This window comes from Camelus dromedarius, chromosome 12, assembly GCF_036321535.1.
Source record: "Camelus dromedarius isolate mCamDro1 chromosome 12, mCamDro1.pat, whole genome shotgun sequence".
Classification (NCBI taxonomy): Eukaryota; Metazoa; Chordata; class Mammalia; order Artiodactyla; family Camelidae; genus Camelus; species Camelus dromedarius.
In genome coordinates, this window is record NC_087447.1 from 47,755,755 (window position 1) to 47,773,726 (window position 17,972).

At 49.5% G+C, this 17,972-nt stretch overlaps 1 protein-coding gene across 2 annotated transcripts in view; it reads right to left on the reverse strand.

Moving 5' to 3' along the window:
* Positions 1-3,394, reverse strand: part of FCHSD2 (FCH and double SH3 domains 2) — a 194,331-nt gene extending 190,937 nt beyond the window's left edge. The window contains exons 1-2 of one of the 2 annotated variants that reach the window (XM_010989217.3): positions 2,579-3,394; positions 729-826 (exon numbers count right to left, since the gene is read on the reverse strand). In XM_010989217.3, the coding sequence (XP_010987519.1) occupies positions 729-826; positions 2,579-2,599 (119 nt within the window). In that variant the 5' untranslated portion in view covers positions 2,600-3,394. Of the gene's footprint in view, positions 1-728; positions 827-2,578 lie in introns of those variants that run through there. The other variant, XM_064492675.1, reaches the window with a different exon arrangement.
* Positions 3,395-17,972: the final 14,578 nt, after the last annotated feature.

Genomic DNA, 17,972 nt, shown 5'->3' on the forward strand with positions numbered 1-17,972 from the left:
GGGAAATAAGGGCAGCTACTCTGTTTCAACATGCAAATCATCCTCCACCCTTTACAAAAAATATGTTTGTTGAACTGTCAGTTTGTATTACAGGATTGTTAAATAAAACAGTGGTGTTTCTTTCAATAAAATGAGTCACAATTCCCTCTATAAAGAAAGATACTGTTCTTCACAACTGACAAAATGTCTTATCTTTTAAATTCAAAGTTATCTTGATTATGGGTACAGGTAACTTCAATGATAAAATATGATAAACACATTTCCCACTAAATGTAATAATGTTCAAAGACAATGTTACATTTGTTATGTTGCAATAAACAGTGTTAGCATATAATCATCTGAGGTTGACTGGCTCACCCCCAGATATTAACCATTAACCAGGTGTCAGTTTAAAAATCTGTGTGATATCGTTAAGGTCAATAAATGTTACAATTCAGTAGAAAGATTATTTAAATATGAATTTCTACTTCAATTACTATAATTTGATAAATTTGTAAGATCCTTGTTTTTTTCATAATAGTGCGTGTACATTATAGGTTCTTCTACTAAAGGAAAAAAGTTTGTATTGTGTTAGTTCCAGTTATAATTTCTAGCTGAGTCAAAGTTCTATCCGCCTTAACGCAGGAAATCCAAAAGGAAATTCCACCATCAGTTCCTGGGGCTTGGTAACGCAAAGGTTCTTTGAAACAGAGATGCAGAAGTTTTCAAACTATTTACAATAACCTTACCTCATATCTTCAAGCAAATCACATTCTGCTTGATGTTTGGCTTGAAGTTTTGTCATCTGCTCAACTTGAATGTTTTTCAGTTCTTGTGTAACTTTCACCTAAAATATACCATATATTCATGAGGTCTTACTGCAACCTAAACAAAAAAAAAATTACTTGAGGAAGATACTTAACACTTGTCAGAACGTATAACTCTTGCTTGCCTCTCCCCTGAGGACCATAAACCCATTATTAGCCACCTAATTTTGTTGAATGCAGATACTTAATGAAAAAAACAAATATCCTGAAGCAGAGGCTAAATTAAAGTACAAGAGTTTAAAAATTACAGATTAAAGAGGTGCAAAATAAACTGCCAGTCATTTCATTTCATGCACAAGCTCCATACATATCTAGGTCTTAAGAGTTTTAAAAAAGTCTGTCTTCTATTTCTTCCAAAAAAGATTCAGACATTAACCACCAGGAGAGTTGAGCAGAGTGTAGATGGGAGAAGGGGGCGTAAGAATGCCTAATATCTAATGACCAAAATTTACACAATCGGGAAATTATATGCATGAATCAACTACATATATTATTTCATAATGGCTGCGAGAAAGCAGTCTCAGGATGGTGCCCTCGACTCGCTACCGGCACATCAAATCACAACCTCGTTCTCATAAAGGAGAAAGCAAAAGTGACCTTCCAGCATATGCAGTGCTTTTCAGCCACCCCAGCAAGCCGGTCCCCGTGGCGTTTCCACTTTAAACAGCTAGAATGGCAAATGCAAATTGGCCAGTGCCTTCCCCGACAGGCCGACGTCTAGGTTACAGTGGGCGTGGAACCCCCACCTCCCGAGCAGGGTTACAGGAGGGATTAGGGTACGCGTATTAAAGAAAAAGACTCACTTAACTGGAGAACCAGGGTTAAGAAAGAGAAAGAAGTGGGAGCAGACACGAGTGAGTTAAGCATTCACCAAATGTTTGCCCAAGAGGGGAGGATAGAACAGTCTCCTCCACCCAACGCCCAAAGTAGACACTCAGTAACCATCTGTAGGATTAAAAAGACAAGGACACAGCCTCAGTCCCTGGGAAAACTGGGGAAAAGGACAGTGAAACAGTTCTGGAAGGGCGAAGCGGGGAAGCTGCTGACAAGCCCGGAGCACCCGTCACTCCCACCCCAAGCCCAGATCCTCGTGCACATGCAACGCACTGCCAGGTTCTCGCTTTCCTAGGGGCAGCACCGCCGCCTCCTCGCCCCCTCGTAGGAGGGGCGGGGCAGGAATAGGCGAGAGAAAGGCAGGAGAGGTCAACGCTTAATTTCTTGTTTTCCCCTGGGATAGGGGTGACTGACTACTGCAACTTCTTTTCGGTTGCCCCGTGGGAAAAAAAAAAAAAACCTTAAGGCTAGGCTGGAAACAAATTCTCTGTAAATTTGCAAATAGGCGAGGAGGGAGACAAGCTGGCGGAGGGCTCAAACCTGGTGCAGACTAAACAATCACAAAAGCACAAGGCTCTGTAAAGCTGCAAGGGCTCCCCCGCCTCCCCTCGGTGCAGCCCCGAGAAAGCACTTTGCAACGAGCAGCACTGCCGTGTGCGCTCACACACTCACACACACACACAAATGCACATCCGAAACTTGTGAAATGTCTGGGGGTCTCCCGCGCGGTAGAGGGTACAAGCCCAGGCTGCCCCTCCCTAGAGAAGGCACCGAACACGCGCGCCCCCAGCCTGGGCAGGCGGCAACTCGGTGACAAACCCGAGGCGACAGCGGTCAAGGCCTCTTGCGCAAAGGGGGAGGGGGCGCAGCGGTCGCCCCAGTCGCGTTCCTTGTACGCATCCCCCTCAAACCTCAAACGCCCCCAGCTGCATCCTCACCTTCCTCGGCGGCGGCTGCATGATGCTGAAGGGACATCAATCCTCCTCCGACGGCGGCGTTAGCGAGGAGAGAAGGGCCGAGAGGAGGGGGTGGCGCAGCGACCGGGCTTGTGTGCGTGTGTGAAATATGTGTGTAAGGAGAGCCTGAGAACGAGGACTCACCCTGGAGGGAGCAAGGCCGGCGGACCGCAGGGGGACCCGGGCCGGAGGGTGAGTGTGAAGAGGAGGAGGAGGAGCGCTGGGAAGGCCTGGGCTCCAGCGGCCCGGGGGGGTGTGTGAGGCAAGGAGGCGGAGACCGCGAGGGGGCGGGGGCCCGGGAGCTGGGGCGCAGGGTCTTCAGCTCGCGGAGCGGCTCTAGAGGAGTAACGCCGTTGTCCAGATGCCTGCCCGCCGCGGCTCCAGCCTGCGGCCGACTCCGCAGTTCCTCAGACGCGGGCCCCCAGCCCCCACTCCGGCAGCCCAGCCCTCGCTGGGCCCAACGCCCCCGCCCGGCCTGGGGAGGTGGAAGGCGGCGCCGTGTTCTCCGCTTCGGTTCCTCCACTCAGGCCGCGGGAATTTCCGGCCCCACCGCGCGGCGCAGCGCCCCGCTCCGGCGGCGGAGGGGACAGCGCAGGCCAGAGCTGGGTTCGAGGGGCCGGGACAGGCTGCTAGGAGGGAGCGTGGCCGCGGCGTGGGGCTCCGTATCGCGGTGGGGGACGGCGGCAGCTAACGGGTCTGTTGGAGAATGAGACGGGTAGAAAAGCCACCGCAGGACGAAAATTCTCCCCTTCTCTCTGAGAGTGGCACGTTCCAAACGCCTCTTGTCCTCCCTCCCCCACACGGGGAGCCAGCCGGGGGCTTCCCGCGCGCTTTCCCGCCAGCCCGCCGCCGCGCGCGCGCCTCCGATCGGGGACGCGCACGTGGGCGGGAGAGGGCTCTACGCCGACGCACGCGCAGAAGCCGCCCCCACCGCAGCGTGTGTCAGTGGGGAGGGGGCCAGCATGTCTGTATGTCTTGGCAGTAGGAGAGACCCCTTTTCTGCTTCTCCGTCCTCCCCCAACGGATGAGCGGGGCAGCCAAGAGACCAAGGGCCGACCTTGGACTAGTCCTTTCGCAGCGGCCGCGGGTGCCTGGCTTGGGCGGGGACATCTAGTTTCCCTGCAAAGAAAAAATCGGCTCTTTGCTTTAGGGCTTCCAAGTCAAAGAGCACGTACTCTGTGCTGGAAGACCGCGAGGTCCTTAACCCTCTTTTCACTGATAGGAGGCCAGAGGAGTGGAGAGTTTCTGAAGGCTGCACAGCAGGACTAGATTCTCTGAATAACTAAGTGTTCTCTGGGTTATAAAGAAACAGATGCAGTTGATAACCATGAGGAAAAGTACAGGAGGCAGCAGAGGCAATGAAGGAAGCCCCTGAATGGAAGTCAGGACCCCTGAATGCCAGTCTACTCTGCCTGCCCCTGAAAGGCTGGGTGAGCTCAGGCTTCCTTACCTACCAGTGAGGATGCTCATCCAGGCAGCTTCCCTACTCCACCTTCCTTCTCTATCCAAACCGTCTTGGGATAGGGATATCTGCCTCCCTTGGGGTACTTAGAAGAATGAAAACACCTCTTACGAAGCCACAGTGCTGTATGGAGGGTGAATGAGATCACCCCGGTTTTATCAGAAGTTCAGGTCTCAAATACCTGTTCTCAGAAGTGGAGTCAGGCAAAAGAGGAAAGTGAGTGAAGCCTGGAGAGACCCAAGTCTCCCAAAGAGACCCAAAGCCACTTGGCCGGAAATTGGAAAGATGGAACAACTCAGGTTGTTTACATTGTTAACCTAGCTTCTTGTACAAGAAGGAGATAGAATCAGAGCTGTAATTGAGTCAGATTAATCTAGAGCTGTGTAGGAATTAGAAGACCAGGCATACTATTTCTGGTTTCCTTGAAGGCATTCAAAAGTGAGCCCTTCAGGAGAGTCCTTGATTACTATTAGGGAAGACCTGGAGCAATGAAACAGATGGGTGGAGGCCCAGCTCCTTGACAGTTGTGGGGCCCACAGCTAGAGCCCAGGCTGGAGGTAGCCAGACTGGGCTCCAGTCTCAGCTCCACCATGAACTCATTGTGAGGCCTTGACCCAGGTAGTTCACCTCTTTCAACTATTACTTCCTCACTTGTAAAATGGGGGTATAATACCAGCTTCACAGGCTTGTTGTATTAAATAAAATTTCTCCTACCACACAACCTAGCACATAGTGCCCAGTAATGCTCGCTGATTCATCATTTATTCAGAAAATATTTGCTAAAGTCCTGCTTTGTGCCAAGCTTTGGGCTAGACACTGAGGATACAGGAGCAAGCAAGAAAAAATCAGCCTAGGCCTTTACCTAGTCAGGGAGGGGTAACAGTGCTTGCCCAGATGCAATGTCCTGCACACAGAAGGTGCTTAACAGAGATTAGCTGAATCCTAGTTCTGGGGATAACTAGTCTGGCCCAGAAATTATCCTCCCTTCACCTCCCTTCTCTAGAAGTGAGCACTGGGGGTATAGAGGTGCTGGGTGTTGGGAGATTTGGGATCCAGCTTCTATCACTGATATGCTGGGCCTTATCTAAACCTTGATCCCCAACTGCAGAGTAAGGTAAGTGAATGAGCGTGAAACTTAGTAGGCCCTTCACAGCTGAAGTCAAACCTGGGGCTTTATTTTATGGATTTAGGAGGGCAACCCCCACTGGATTTGCCATTTTTCTGAAACCAGGAATGGCATTGACTTTCTGGAATGATATCCTTTGGAGCTGTTATAAAAAGCTAAGGGGCAACACCAGATGGGCTCACCTGCTACCTGCTTTCTCAAAAATGTAGTTTCTTATAAAATGTGTTTAATATTTACCGAGTGCCTTTTCCAAACCCCAAACTCTCATACTACTTTTCTAAGCCAATCTTCACTATAATCCTATGACAGAGTATTATTTTCTTCATTTTACAAATAAGGTACCAGAGACTTCGTGAAGAAAAATGACTTGCCCTAAAGTGATAGATTTGAGACCAGAACCCGGTTCTCCCATTTGCCTCTAAGAGGGATGTTCAAAGGAACTGGGAGATTCATCTAAGGAAAAAGCACACTCAGGAAGATACAATCCATATGTTCCAGACTCCACAAGGATAGGGAAAGGATTTCTGTGACATGTAAGCCTGACTTAAAATGCACCCCTTTTGAACCAGGCTGGAGACTTCCAGAGCCTTGCTCCTGCAATGCAGGCAAGCACTGTGTTACCAGTAAGATCTCTTGAGATTCTTTGGGGGAAATGCCATAGAGCTTTCCTTTGGCCACAGAGCAGCATGCACTGTGGCCCCAGACACAGAACTGGAGCAGGTCTCAGCTTCACCTAAGGAAGGACATTTTCCAGGCAGAGCCGCCCCCAGAAAGGGTGAGCTCCCCTGTCCCTGTGCAAGCAGGTGCTGGCTGCCTTCCATCAAGGAGGCCACAGATGGGATTCTCACCCTGGGAAGAAATTAGTAACAGATACCATTTATTTTGCCTCTTCCATGTTTAAAGCATTGAGCTATGCACGTTATTTACATTGTTTCTAACCCTCACAACAATCCCAAATGATACATGTGACTCATTTCTCAGATTTCACAAAATGAGGCTCACAAGTGAAATGACATACCCAAGGTCACACAGTTAGGACAGGAAAGCCAGGCTGGCCCCTGCTTCCTCTGGCTCTGAAGCTGTGCTCTCCCTCCAGCATGTGTGCTGCTGTGCAGTCTCCCAGAAGGAGTGTGATTCTAAGTTTAAGTCAGAGCCAGGATTGAAAGTTGGCCTGGAGCAGATATAAGAATGGGCATTGGAAAATGAACTATTTCAATATTCCACAGGGCTCCCAGGAGAAACCTCAGGGAGACAAAGTATGCAGCAGCCCTTGAGCTAGAATTCTATGGCTAGAATGTGAACAGCCCCCTGCCTGGTCCAGAGTGGGCACCCATGACAGGTTGGCGCTCCATCCAAGGCTTTCTCCAGAGAAGGTGGCCACCATCCCCTCTGCCAATTCTACACTAAGGTACCCATTCCTCTTCCTGCAGCTGGGGTTCACAGCCCCTTCTAGTCCCTTTCCTGCTCTGTCATCATCCCTAACCTTTCAGCCCATCCATTATCTGTCAGGGGATGCCAGCTAACCCCTGCCTGAGCCCCACCAAGCTCACCAGGGGATGCTGCTGTAGACAATGCTGTCTATGGATCCCACCCCCATTCACCACCCTTCTACCCTAGTCACCTTTCCCCCTCTGCCTCATCCCACACACACACATGCTGGCCTTTGTTCCTGCGAGAGCTGATCTCTCAACATAGCCCTCTGGTCAGCCTGGTGGGGGAATGTACCTGTCTCCTCCACTAGTCAACACTCAAGGCAGAGAATCACAGCCCACTGGAATGACACTTTAAGATCAGTGGCCACAAGAAGAGGGTAGAGGCTCTCCCTAGGACACAAAGTGAGTTTGTGGGCAGAACTAGACCTTGGACTCCATCCAGCATCACTCAACAATCCCCTTATTCTAGAGTTGGAAGCAGGTCTCTAGGGTGAGACCCAAACCCTGCACTCCAGCAGCTCCTAATCTTAACTCATGGACCAAAGGTCAGAGCAGTGAGTCCAGAACATCCAAGTCAGCTCAGGAGAGTCATAGGGACCCAGATTTCACCAAACAGTACCAGGGATCTAAGGCCAGAGGTGAGTCCCTGAGAGGCAGGCACTGGGACAGGGTATTACCTAGTCAGCTAGTTCCCCTGTCAGGGAATGTTACAGTGGGGGTAAGGGGACAGTCCCAGGGCTATAGTAGGAGCTAACAGTCATATGATTTTGCCATCAGGAGTCAGGAAACCAAAGTTCTAGTCCTATCTTTGTCAGGCACTTGTTGAGTGTAACCTTTAGCACACTGCAAATTCTGTCCTGTGTTCCTCCTAGTTGGGGGGGGGGGGGAGGTTCAGGTTAAATGAAATAACAAGTATATGATCTGTAAAGGGCTGGGGAGCTATGTAAGCAAGTGACTACCCATCCTGGGATACATTAAGGAAGGCTGAGTGACACCATGTGGGACACTGACAAGGACTTTCCCACTGGGAGCTACACTATGATTACAGCCCTGCGAAACTAGGACTTATGGGTGAAACAGGTTTGGGTGGAAGGGTAACATCACAGGGATTTGGGGTCAGACAAACCTGGGTCAGATGTCCATTTCCTCCTCTGCCTAGTTTTGGGTGCTTGACCAAGTCCTGAAACTTCTGAGTTCCCTCTACCAAGTTCGCTTGTCCATAAAAGGGGAATAATGATTTTTTGTAGGGTTGTGGTGGGAATTAAAAGGGAATGTTTATATAAAATGCCTGCAATTGTATTGGCTCACAAATGTGAATTTCCTCTGTGTGTCTTGTGTCTTTCTTCAATTTCCCTTCATTTTGTTCTGGTTTTGTTTGCAAGTGAAAAAAACAAAACACAAAAAGAGGAATTCACATAGGAAGAGGTTGAGCCCAACTACAGTCCTCATTTTGCCCTGACTCACCGTAAGGACCTGGGAAGTCCCTGCCCTCCCTCAGTCTTCATTTCCTCATCTGTAACACCAGGGCTTCCACCAGGGAGCCTCTCCAAAGCCCAGCCTGGAAGGTGTGGAATGCTACCCATCTGTGAGCCCCTTCCATGAAGAGAACCTTCCAGGCTGAGCTGGGGGATGGGGGTCAGGCAGGCACCAGGAGAAGGATATGGAGCTGTAGGGGAAGGACAGCAAAATGGGGAGGTGGCAGCCCTGTAACTACTGTGTTCTGACCTGTGGAAGGAACAGGCCATGCTCAGATTAAGAAGCCTACTGCCTGTTTTCCCACAGGCTGCCAGTGAATGCCAAAACAAAACATGCTTGCCTGCTCCCTGCCTGGAGGGTAGCAGGCCAAAATGAGTGTCCTAGAGGGCTGGCAGATGCCCTGGCATCCTGCCTCCTCCCTAGGCACCAACCCTTCCCCTGTCTGCTATATATCCATCCATACACCCGTGTCCTGTGATCTGGGTGAGCTGAACAACCCCCTCAGCCAAAGCTGGCCCAATGTATGGAGAGGAACTTCCCCAGGACCTGTACTCCCCCTCTCATTTTCAGCTCTTCTAAATGGACACCTCCAGTTCCTAAACACCCTCTAGCTTCCCAATCCAGCCTTGGCCCCAAGATGAGATCTAATTCTCGCCATGCTGCTGTGGGCAGAGTGCGTGGCATCAGAATGCTGGGAGTTGCTGTCAGTTGCTAGGGGAGGGAATTCCCTGGCTCAGGAAAGCTCCTCCAGTGGAAGGGAGCAGGTGGTGAGTCTCCCCAAAGAGACAGACACCGCCAACGCTGTAGGCAGAGCCAATCCTGGGGTAAAAAGCATCAAATCCACCACCCCCACCTTCTCTCTGTTGCTTGTCTACACTGGGCACAGTAATAACAATAGCTTACACTTTCTAATAGCTACAATGTGTCCGCGCTTCACATAAACAATTAATTTAATTCTCACAATGACTTTGAAGTAGGTAATATTATTAGCTCCATTTTATCTTCAGGTCACACAGCCGATAAGCAGACTGAGATTTGTACCCAATTAATCAGGCTCCAGGGTCTGTACTATTAACTGCTACGCAAATCTGCCACCAGAAGATGGCATTTCCCATAAAACCCAGTTCCAAACTTGGAATATAGCAAGATGCTTTCCCTAGTATCCTAGAATCAAAGCATTTTTCCAGACTTGCCTGAGCTGAGAATCTCCTAGGGGTTCTTATTCATCCCCTCCTCTGAGGATTTAGTAATCTTTGTGTGGGAAGAGAGGCAGTGCCTGACACATGGAAATTGTCCATAAATATTTGTTCAGTAAATGAATGCCACTGCCTTCTCTGAGCCTCTGCTCATCTATAAAATGCAGTTTCAGTTCCCTACCCTGCCCCATCTCCAAATGTGGCTGTACATTGAGCTGGTGTGTGTATCTGCACAAGCTTTGCTTGGGTGTGAGAAGCTGTTTACAGTCACACACGCTGGCTCCTAATGACAGCTGTAATAATAATAGCTAACATTTGGTACATGCTTATGGAGTACCAGGCACAGCTCTGAGGGCTTTGACTGTGTTAACCCATTGATTCTCACAATACCAATTATCCTGACTTTAAGGGGAGACTGAGGCTCAAAGAGGTTGAGTAACTTCCCCATGATCACACAACTGGAAGCAAGATTTGAACTCAGATGGCCTTACTCCAGTATCCAGAGGTTAACCATTCAGTCATAGCTCCCCTCTTGGGAACTGGGCTGCCAAAGTTTAACTGAGCAAATGGTTACTGCACCTGTAGTATTCAGGGAGGGGAGAATGGAGAATTGAATTAACAGGAGCTCTCACTATAGATGAGGCAAGATCTAGAATTGCTTCACTATTATTTGAGCCTGAGTAAGAAATTCCAAAACACAGAATCAAAGTGCTATGGTAGTCCCAGGTGGGGAAGGCTGCCTCAGTCTAAAAGAGGGGACCTGGAAGGCTGCACTGTAAGTGGGCCTTGATGCACGGAAGGTACACACTCCCAGGAGAGGAGCAGCAAGAGAGAGAGAGCAAAAACCTCTGGCTGGATGGGCCTGAGCTGTGTTTGGGCAGCCTAATTAATACTGGGAAATGAGCCTACAACAGTGAACTGTGGCCTTGGTATCTCACTTGGATGTTTGGTCTAAACTTTAAAAAGTGATGCCCCTTTATGGAGTTCATCACACTCTGCAATAATTGCCTGTCTCACCCATCTTATCCACGTTTCCCATCCCCATAGATCTCTGGAAGGAGATCTTGTTTGTCACTGTACCCCCAGCAGCTAGGACAAGGCATCCTAGATGGATGGACTTGAAGGTCTGAAGACCCAGAGGTTTACCAGCAGTGGACAGCCAGCTTACAGAATGGAAGGCCCAGTACAGCACCCTAAGGGAGGGTGTACCTGAGGGCCTCCATAGGCCTATCGTCTGTTCATGTTCAGCCTTCTGTCCTCACACACTGTACTGAGCTACTGACTCACTGCTACTCTGCCCAGGTGGAGGCTTATAAGTCCATGGGTCACAAAGGAGAGGCTGGGTGGCTCTGAAAGACAAGGCACATTGGCTGGGTCACGGTAACTCCAGTGCCTTTCCTCCCTGCACATTGGCCACTCACATTGGGTTCTAGGTTAAGAGCTTACGTCAAGTTCTAAGACAGACTAACTGGTTTGAATTTTGGCTCTGCTGCTTTCTAGCTCTGTGGTCTTAACTGAATAATCTGGATACTGCCTGTCTCCTATTGGTCCTGTGACTCCGGCCCAGCTCTCACTTTCCCTGTGCTTCAGGCACTGTGTATGTTGGGATGGTTACCCTTGAGACCCTGGCGGCTCTGTCATTCTCCAGGTCACCAGACAGTGCTTTCTGGGTGGTGGTAATATGAATGTAAAGGTGAAGCTTGATCTTTTCTCTGGGGCAGTCAGAAAAACCTTTTCCAACCCAGCACTGACCACAGAGAAATGACTGGGTCAAGGCTCACGCAACATCCAGATATTCCTTCTGGGTGACAATTTTTCAGGCCTATCTGATGATAGTTATTCTCCACTTGCACCTGACCTGGACCCTCAGCCCTGCACTGTGCTCTAGGAGGCTGGTCCCTGTGGGCTGTATCACCAGGCCCCTTGGCCAACTGGCTTCCTCAGGAGGATGAGAGAAGAGAGAGGTTGGGCTATTTCTCCCTCTGCTCTCTCCCTGCTTTGTTGCCTTCTCCACTCCCTCCTTGATCCCACTCCTTCCTTGATCCTATCCCTGCCAGGCAGCCCTACCTCTCTCTGGGCTCCAGTGATGTGATTCCTGCCCCTCCTTCAGCCCTAGTCTCTGGGTGGGTGCCTCGCCATCTTTTATTTGTTCCCTTAACCCACCTACACCTCAGTACAGCAGTCCCTTCATTAAGTCTCTTCATTTGAACCATTAGAGGGGAATTGCTTCCTGCTGGCCTCCTGACTAATACAGGACCCTCCGGTATTATGCTAAGTGAAATAAGTCAGACAGAGGAAAAACAAATACTGTATGATATCACTTATATGTGGAATTTTAAAAATATAACAAACTAGTGAATATACAAAAAAGAAAGAGACACAGATATAGAGAACAAATCAATGGTTACCAGTGGGGAGAGGGAAGGGGAAGGATAATAAAGGGGTAGGAAATTAAGAAATACAAACTATTATGTGTAAAATAAGCTATAAGGATACACTATACAACACAGGGAATATAGCCAATATTTTATAATAACTATAAATGGAATATAACCTTTTAAAATTGTGAATCACTATATTGTATACTTGTAACATAAATATTGTATGTCAACTATACTTCAATTAAAAAAAAAAGGAGTTTAGGCTTTTCAAGCATGATCTGCCTGTTCTTCTTGCTTAGCCCTGCAATAAACCTTTCTCAAAGAAAGAAAGAAAGAATGGGAGGAAGGGAGGAATTACATCTCCAGTATCTCTTTATAAATAAATAAATAAATAAACCTAATTACCTCCCTCCCCCCACCAAATTTTTTTTTTTACCTCCACCTGGATCTGCCTTTTCTCAGTCAGGTTGAGACTTTCCCCAGAACAAAGACCCAATCAGCCTGGCCGATGAACAGCCCTCCCACGCACCTGCTCTAGGGCAGACATGTGCAATGTGTCTCCTTTAAGGGCCCCAGAGTCTGATTCTGACTTACTGTCACTCCTAAAGGCACTCTTGTGGGCAGAGTCAGATGAGACAGGGGCCCCTGCAGTAGAGTAACAGTGACTATGTGGCATGGTGAACCAAGACCAAAGAACAATATATGCCTCAAGGCAGAGCATGGTCAGGTCAGCACTCAGGCGGAGTGGGCAAAAGGCTGTGGGAAGCCAGGGACCTGCTCTACTCAGGGCAGGCTCCCTGGAGGGCCGGGCGGCCTGGTTGGGAACCACAGGGTGCTGGCAATGTAAGGAAGAGAAGGAGGAAAAGCTTATCCCAGGAGAGAGCTGAACAAAAGCTTGGCAGAAGGAAGTGGGATTCCTGAGGGATTTGATGGGCCACACAGTCAGTGGCAGGTGCTCCCTGGCCTCCCTCAGATCACGGTGCCTAAGGCTGCCCTATCCTGGAACAGGGCTCTCGCCTGAGGACAGGCCTCCTGCATTCCCTCACAAGCACTCCCACCTCCCCCAGGATTGAGCTGTTAGTCACCCCAACCCTTTCACTTCCCTTGCTAACCGCACCTGCCCAGACCACAGCCATAGCAGGGCCCAGGTTTCAATTCTCATTTCCTCCACATTTCTGTAGACTCCTAAAAGTTTCAATTTCTCAACAGGGGTTGAGCCTGACACTGACCTAGCTACCCTGAATCCTCTGTCACTGCCTCCTTGCCATCCTTCCTGTCTCTCCCCTCGCTGGTTCTCTCCTGCCTTCTGCCCTCCTAAGCAGCTAGAGCAAGCCCTCTAATACGCTATTTTGACCACGCACTCCTCTGCTCAAGACCGTTCTCTGTCTCCCCTGCCCTACAAATGAAGCCCAAGCTTCTTAATGTGACATTCTGCACCCTGCACCACATGACTCCTGCTGGCTACCCGACCTCATCTCTCAGTCTCACCATTTTAGGTGCCCTTTGTTCCAAACACAACACATATATGCACTTTTCCAGAACTCATCAGGTTCTTTTCGCAGCTTCACACTTCTGAATCCACTGTTCCCTCTGCCTTCAGCCTTTCCCCCTCTTCTCTGCCTGATAAATACATATTCATCCTTCAAACCCCAGCTCAAAGCCCCTGCTTCTGGAAAACCTTCCTCCTTCCCTTAGGTCAGAATTAATCTTCCTGTCTCTGAGTCTCCATAGCCTTGCTCAGATCTTGATGACAGCACTAAGCACAAGCTGACTAGACTCCTATTTCATTGTCTTTTTCTGAATTCCCCTTCCTTTCAAGTCTCTGGCCCAGCTGGACCACTTTTAGCTATGTGACCTTGGACAAGTAACTTAACCTCTGGAGCTCTCCCTGTTGACAGTTTTTCAGCATTCTTATGTACATTGATAACCATGATTAACTTATGATTCTCTAACTATCTCCCACTAGGCTGTGAGTTTCTCCCTATTCTCCAGGGACTGCCCCCTCCACCTCCACCTACCCAGCATGGGCCAGGGCCCTGGACCAGAGAGCAGGCCTATGCCAGGCATCACCTGTTGCTGTCCCATGGGCTTTCAGGGTGGAAGCTGCCAGATGCCCAGACAGTTTTACTTCCCTCTTGGCTGCAGAGCACTGAAAGCAACTGTCAGACCTCAGGCACTTCCGTTTCACTCAGAGCCAGGCTTCCTTTTCACCCCTTCCGTAGGCAGCCAGCCGACCATGGGCTACAGGCTCTGAGCCAGCTCCTGGGGAGTTTTGTTTCTTCTTGGGAACCCAGCCCAGAGTGCTTTGGTGGTGGACTCCCCTAAAGACAGTCTCCACCTTGGGGGTTTGTGGCAGGAAAGCCTGATTACCCAAAACCCGGGGTGATTGGAGTCTTGACCTCATTTGACTTGTATAGTTGTGGAGTGAAAGGCTTCACATAAGGGAACTCCTGCAAAATCATAAACCCTCAGAGCCCTTGTTGGAACCTGTTTATTTTACAGATGGGGAGACTGAGGTCCAAAAAGGGATTTTCCCAGACCAGAAGCAGTGATGTACCCAGGGGCATTTATGTTAGGGAGGTCTGACCTGAACTAAATGGTCCCAATCTGTGTTGCTCTTAAGTACTTTTGCCTGTGTAACACAGTTTTGTTTTTCTATTTCTGTTCTGCTCTCTCATCAGGTGCTGCTTTTCTCTGCTGCCTTGGTAAGTGCCTGCCTGCCTGCCTGCCTGCAATAGCAACTTCACACCCCACAACATGGCTGCCAATTAACCTTTAAACTATTTACAACCAGATGCCAAGGGCATAAAACTAATGTGTAAAATATGAATAAACAGGCTGAGATCAAGGGCTTGAGGGACATATTTGGGATATCCAAGGGCCTTTTAGGCTTAGAGCCTTGTTCTGTGGCCTTCCCTCAGCAGAGAGGGAAGTCCAGGCACAAAGACGGGGCTTGGGAATATATTCTTTATCAGTACTCACCAGCTCACACTTAACCCACATGTTCTGGGAGGGTGTCTCTGGAAGACAACAGCTTGATAACATCATCCCCAAGGCTGGGAGGGGCAATAAATAGGAGGCAATTCAACCCCATGTTTAATTCAGAAATCATTGCCTCCATCTATTTTTTTCTCTCTACAACCTTTCTTGGACTCACACCAGATCCAGTGCTTGGTATGTGAGATCCAATAGGGTCTTGTCTACAGGGAACACACCACCACCACCATGAGGGGAGAGACAGACACATCAAAAATCCTACAGTGGAGTACGTCATGTGCCCAGGCTTCCCAGGGATCTTCAAGGAAGAATTCACCAAACAGAGAAGTGAAGGAAGGGCTCTAAGGAGCTTTCTATATCCCTATCACCAGAGCCCACCTTTAGGCAGGCCCTTCCTAAATCAGACTCCCTGACTTTTGCGTAACACTTTGCCTTTCCTCCAGGCTTTATTCACTCATTTTGTTGGTCAACAAACTTTCCCTGCTCTTCATCTGTGAAGACTCTGTATTGGGCCCTGAGGACTTCTGGCTTTGAGGAGCTCCCAGCCTGCTGGGGGATGGAGGCATGGAAAGACAATGACTGCGTGGTGTGGACATGGTGTGAGGGAGGGAAGGACAGAACTGGAGAGCCAGTAACGGCATCTGAGCCATTCTGGGAAGTCAGGGAAGACTTTCTGCAGGAGGAGATTTATGCCCTCAAATCTGAGATGTGGCATCTCCTTTGATCCTCCTAACATTCCTCTAAGGTAGGTCTTATTATCTCCATTGTAGAGGTGATAAAAATGAGGTCTAGAAAAGGTCAATGCCTTACCCAAGTTCACATGATTAGTAAGTTGCAGGGGGGGCATGTTCACTCCTGGGCACCCAGCAGCAGAGTCAGATGATGGCATCACTGGAAAAGCTGGGCCTAGGGGCCTGGGACCAGAGGTGGAAAGGATCAGAGGTACAGAGGGAGGAGATGAGAGCCTGGAGCTGGGTGGAACCAATCTCCCCCAACACACAGTGGAGCAGAAGAGAGGACAGGAATACCCAACAGGCCATCAGTTCATGGCTTTGGGTCAGCAGAGCTGGCTCGGTCCTTGGACACAGTCTCATCCAGCCTCCATTAAACTGAGGCTCATCCAGAGCAACTGATGAGGACATACAGTATCACAGGGGATGGTCCTGGACTAGAACCCAGAGGCTCTGCTCCCCCAGCCCAGGGCTCTGTGCACAGCCCTGGCTGCCACATCATTTAAGCCAACCTATGTTTACTGACGTGCACTCTGGCTTGGACACTCTTCTAGGCACCATGGGGATCACAGAAATCCTCTCCATCACTGCTGTCAGGAGCTTCAGCTGGAGTGGGGAATTCAAATCCGGCTCAAAGACCTGGACTCCAGGCAGCAGTGGAAACTGGGGCAGCAGCAGGCATGAACAGATTGCTGGGGAGTGGGTTGGGAGGATCTTAGGATCCCAAGCACCCAGAGAAAGTCCTTGGACCTCGGTTCTCCCATCTATTCCAAGAAGGGACTGGAGTCAACAATTTCTAAGGTCTCTCAGTTCAGACAGTCAAGCCTCTATCCCTGCTTACCTTGCAAGTGTTAGGAGGTGGGGCTGGGCCAAGCTTTTGGTGGGCTGGGTGGTGAGAGGCAGAGGAAGTGGCTTGAGCCACCCCTGGATGCCCATATCAAGGCTGTCCCATTACCAGCAGGGAAATCACAGACTCAGCGCTCAGACATCTGGGAGGTGTTGGGCAGCCAGGGTATTTTTAGAAGGCTACAGGCAGACATGCCCGGAATCCTGGGCGTTCCTCAGCCAAAGCAGCTGGGAGCCCAGCAAAGGAAGAACCAAAAGAGGTGGCCCCAGTCCTGGCTCTTACTGCACCAAGGTCAGCTGGCCTTCCCTTTCCCCAGAGGCCAGTGCTCAGGCCTATCGTGCTCAAGCTCTGGTTTCCCTGACTTGCTGCCGATCCGCTTCCTCCTGGATCATCAAGTGCAGAGCTGTTGCAGGGCCTTAGCAGGAAGATGTGCGTCCGCAGCACTTGGTCTCCATTGATTCCTTCAGCTATCTCTTTGGGTGCTTTCTCTGATTCAGGTGAGCTGCTGGCCCTAGGGATATAAAACAGAAAGGAGGCAACCTTGGAGCAACTCAGGTCCATTGGGGTGGAGGGACCGGGTTGGGGGCAGTGGGGATACAGACAGCGATAACACCTGATGTCACTTTGAGGGAGCTTGGTTGACAGGGCTGCCACAAGGGCCTTTGATCTGTAGACAAAAATATAAGCTGCTAGCTAGGGGGGCAAGCTCTGGATTATAACCAAAGGATGGTTATCAGTCTTTTCTAGAGCCATGCCTCTTCCTTTTGAATTATTTCTGAAAGCTGATGTCTCAGAATTAGAGTAAAGGGTAAGATAATCCTTTTAGCTTTGGTCCTATCAGCTACCAGAAAAACTGCCTCATTTGCAGTGGCAGCTCTAACAAAAAGGTGCTCCTGCCCCCTTCCCCCACCCCATCCCCACCAGTCCCTCCACTTCATTGTGTTACAGATGAAGAGCAAAGCCCAGAAAAGGGCTTGTCCAGCCCAGAATCCCTCAGCAAGGCCTAAGGAAGGACTCATCTCTGTCTGGAACCTGCAGATTCCCATGTAATCAAAACCATGGGAAGGACACTCCCAGGCCCACCTGTCACAAGGAGGGGCTGAGGCCTGGGGTGATCAGAGGGCAGGAGTCCAGCCCCGCACTGTGCCCCATCACAATGGACTCTGCAGCGTAGACCTGTTTGCCCCTCTCCCTAGGACTATCTGTCCTTCCAGCCCATTTCTCAGACTGAGTTTCTAGCCTTAGTTATGAGTGTCTGCAAATTCTCTACCTGAATTTTTTAATGTTGTACCTTCACTTTAATGATAACATGAACAAATTGATATTAGAATAATCTGGCTTGGCTAAAATGCAGAGCATCTTATAAAATAGGCAGCTCTAAGTGTCAGTGCCCATGTCTAGGTTTATCGGCAAACTGGTTCTAAAGATCCTTCTAAAGTGACCACATTGAACTTTAGTGCAGTGTCTCAAGCTGACTTGGAAGTTTGAGACTCACTGCTCTAAAGTGTGTGCTTCCTTCCTGCAGTATCCGGGGCAGAGAAAGAAGCCCCTCAGTTGGGATCAGAAGACCTGAGTTCTAAATTTGTCTTTGCTCCCAGCTCACTGAATAGCCTTGGCTATTACCTGAGTCTAGGTCTGAGTCTAGGTGTCTTCATTTGTAAAATAATTAGCTTGGGTTAGACAATCCCCACGGCCCCTTCTGGCTCACACGACAGGATTCCAAATTG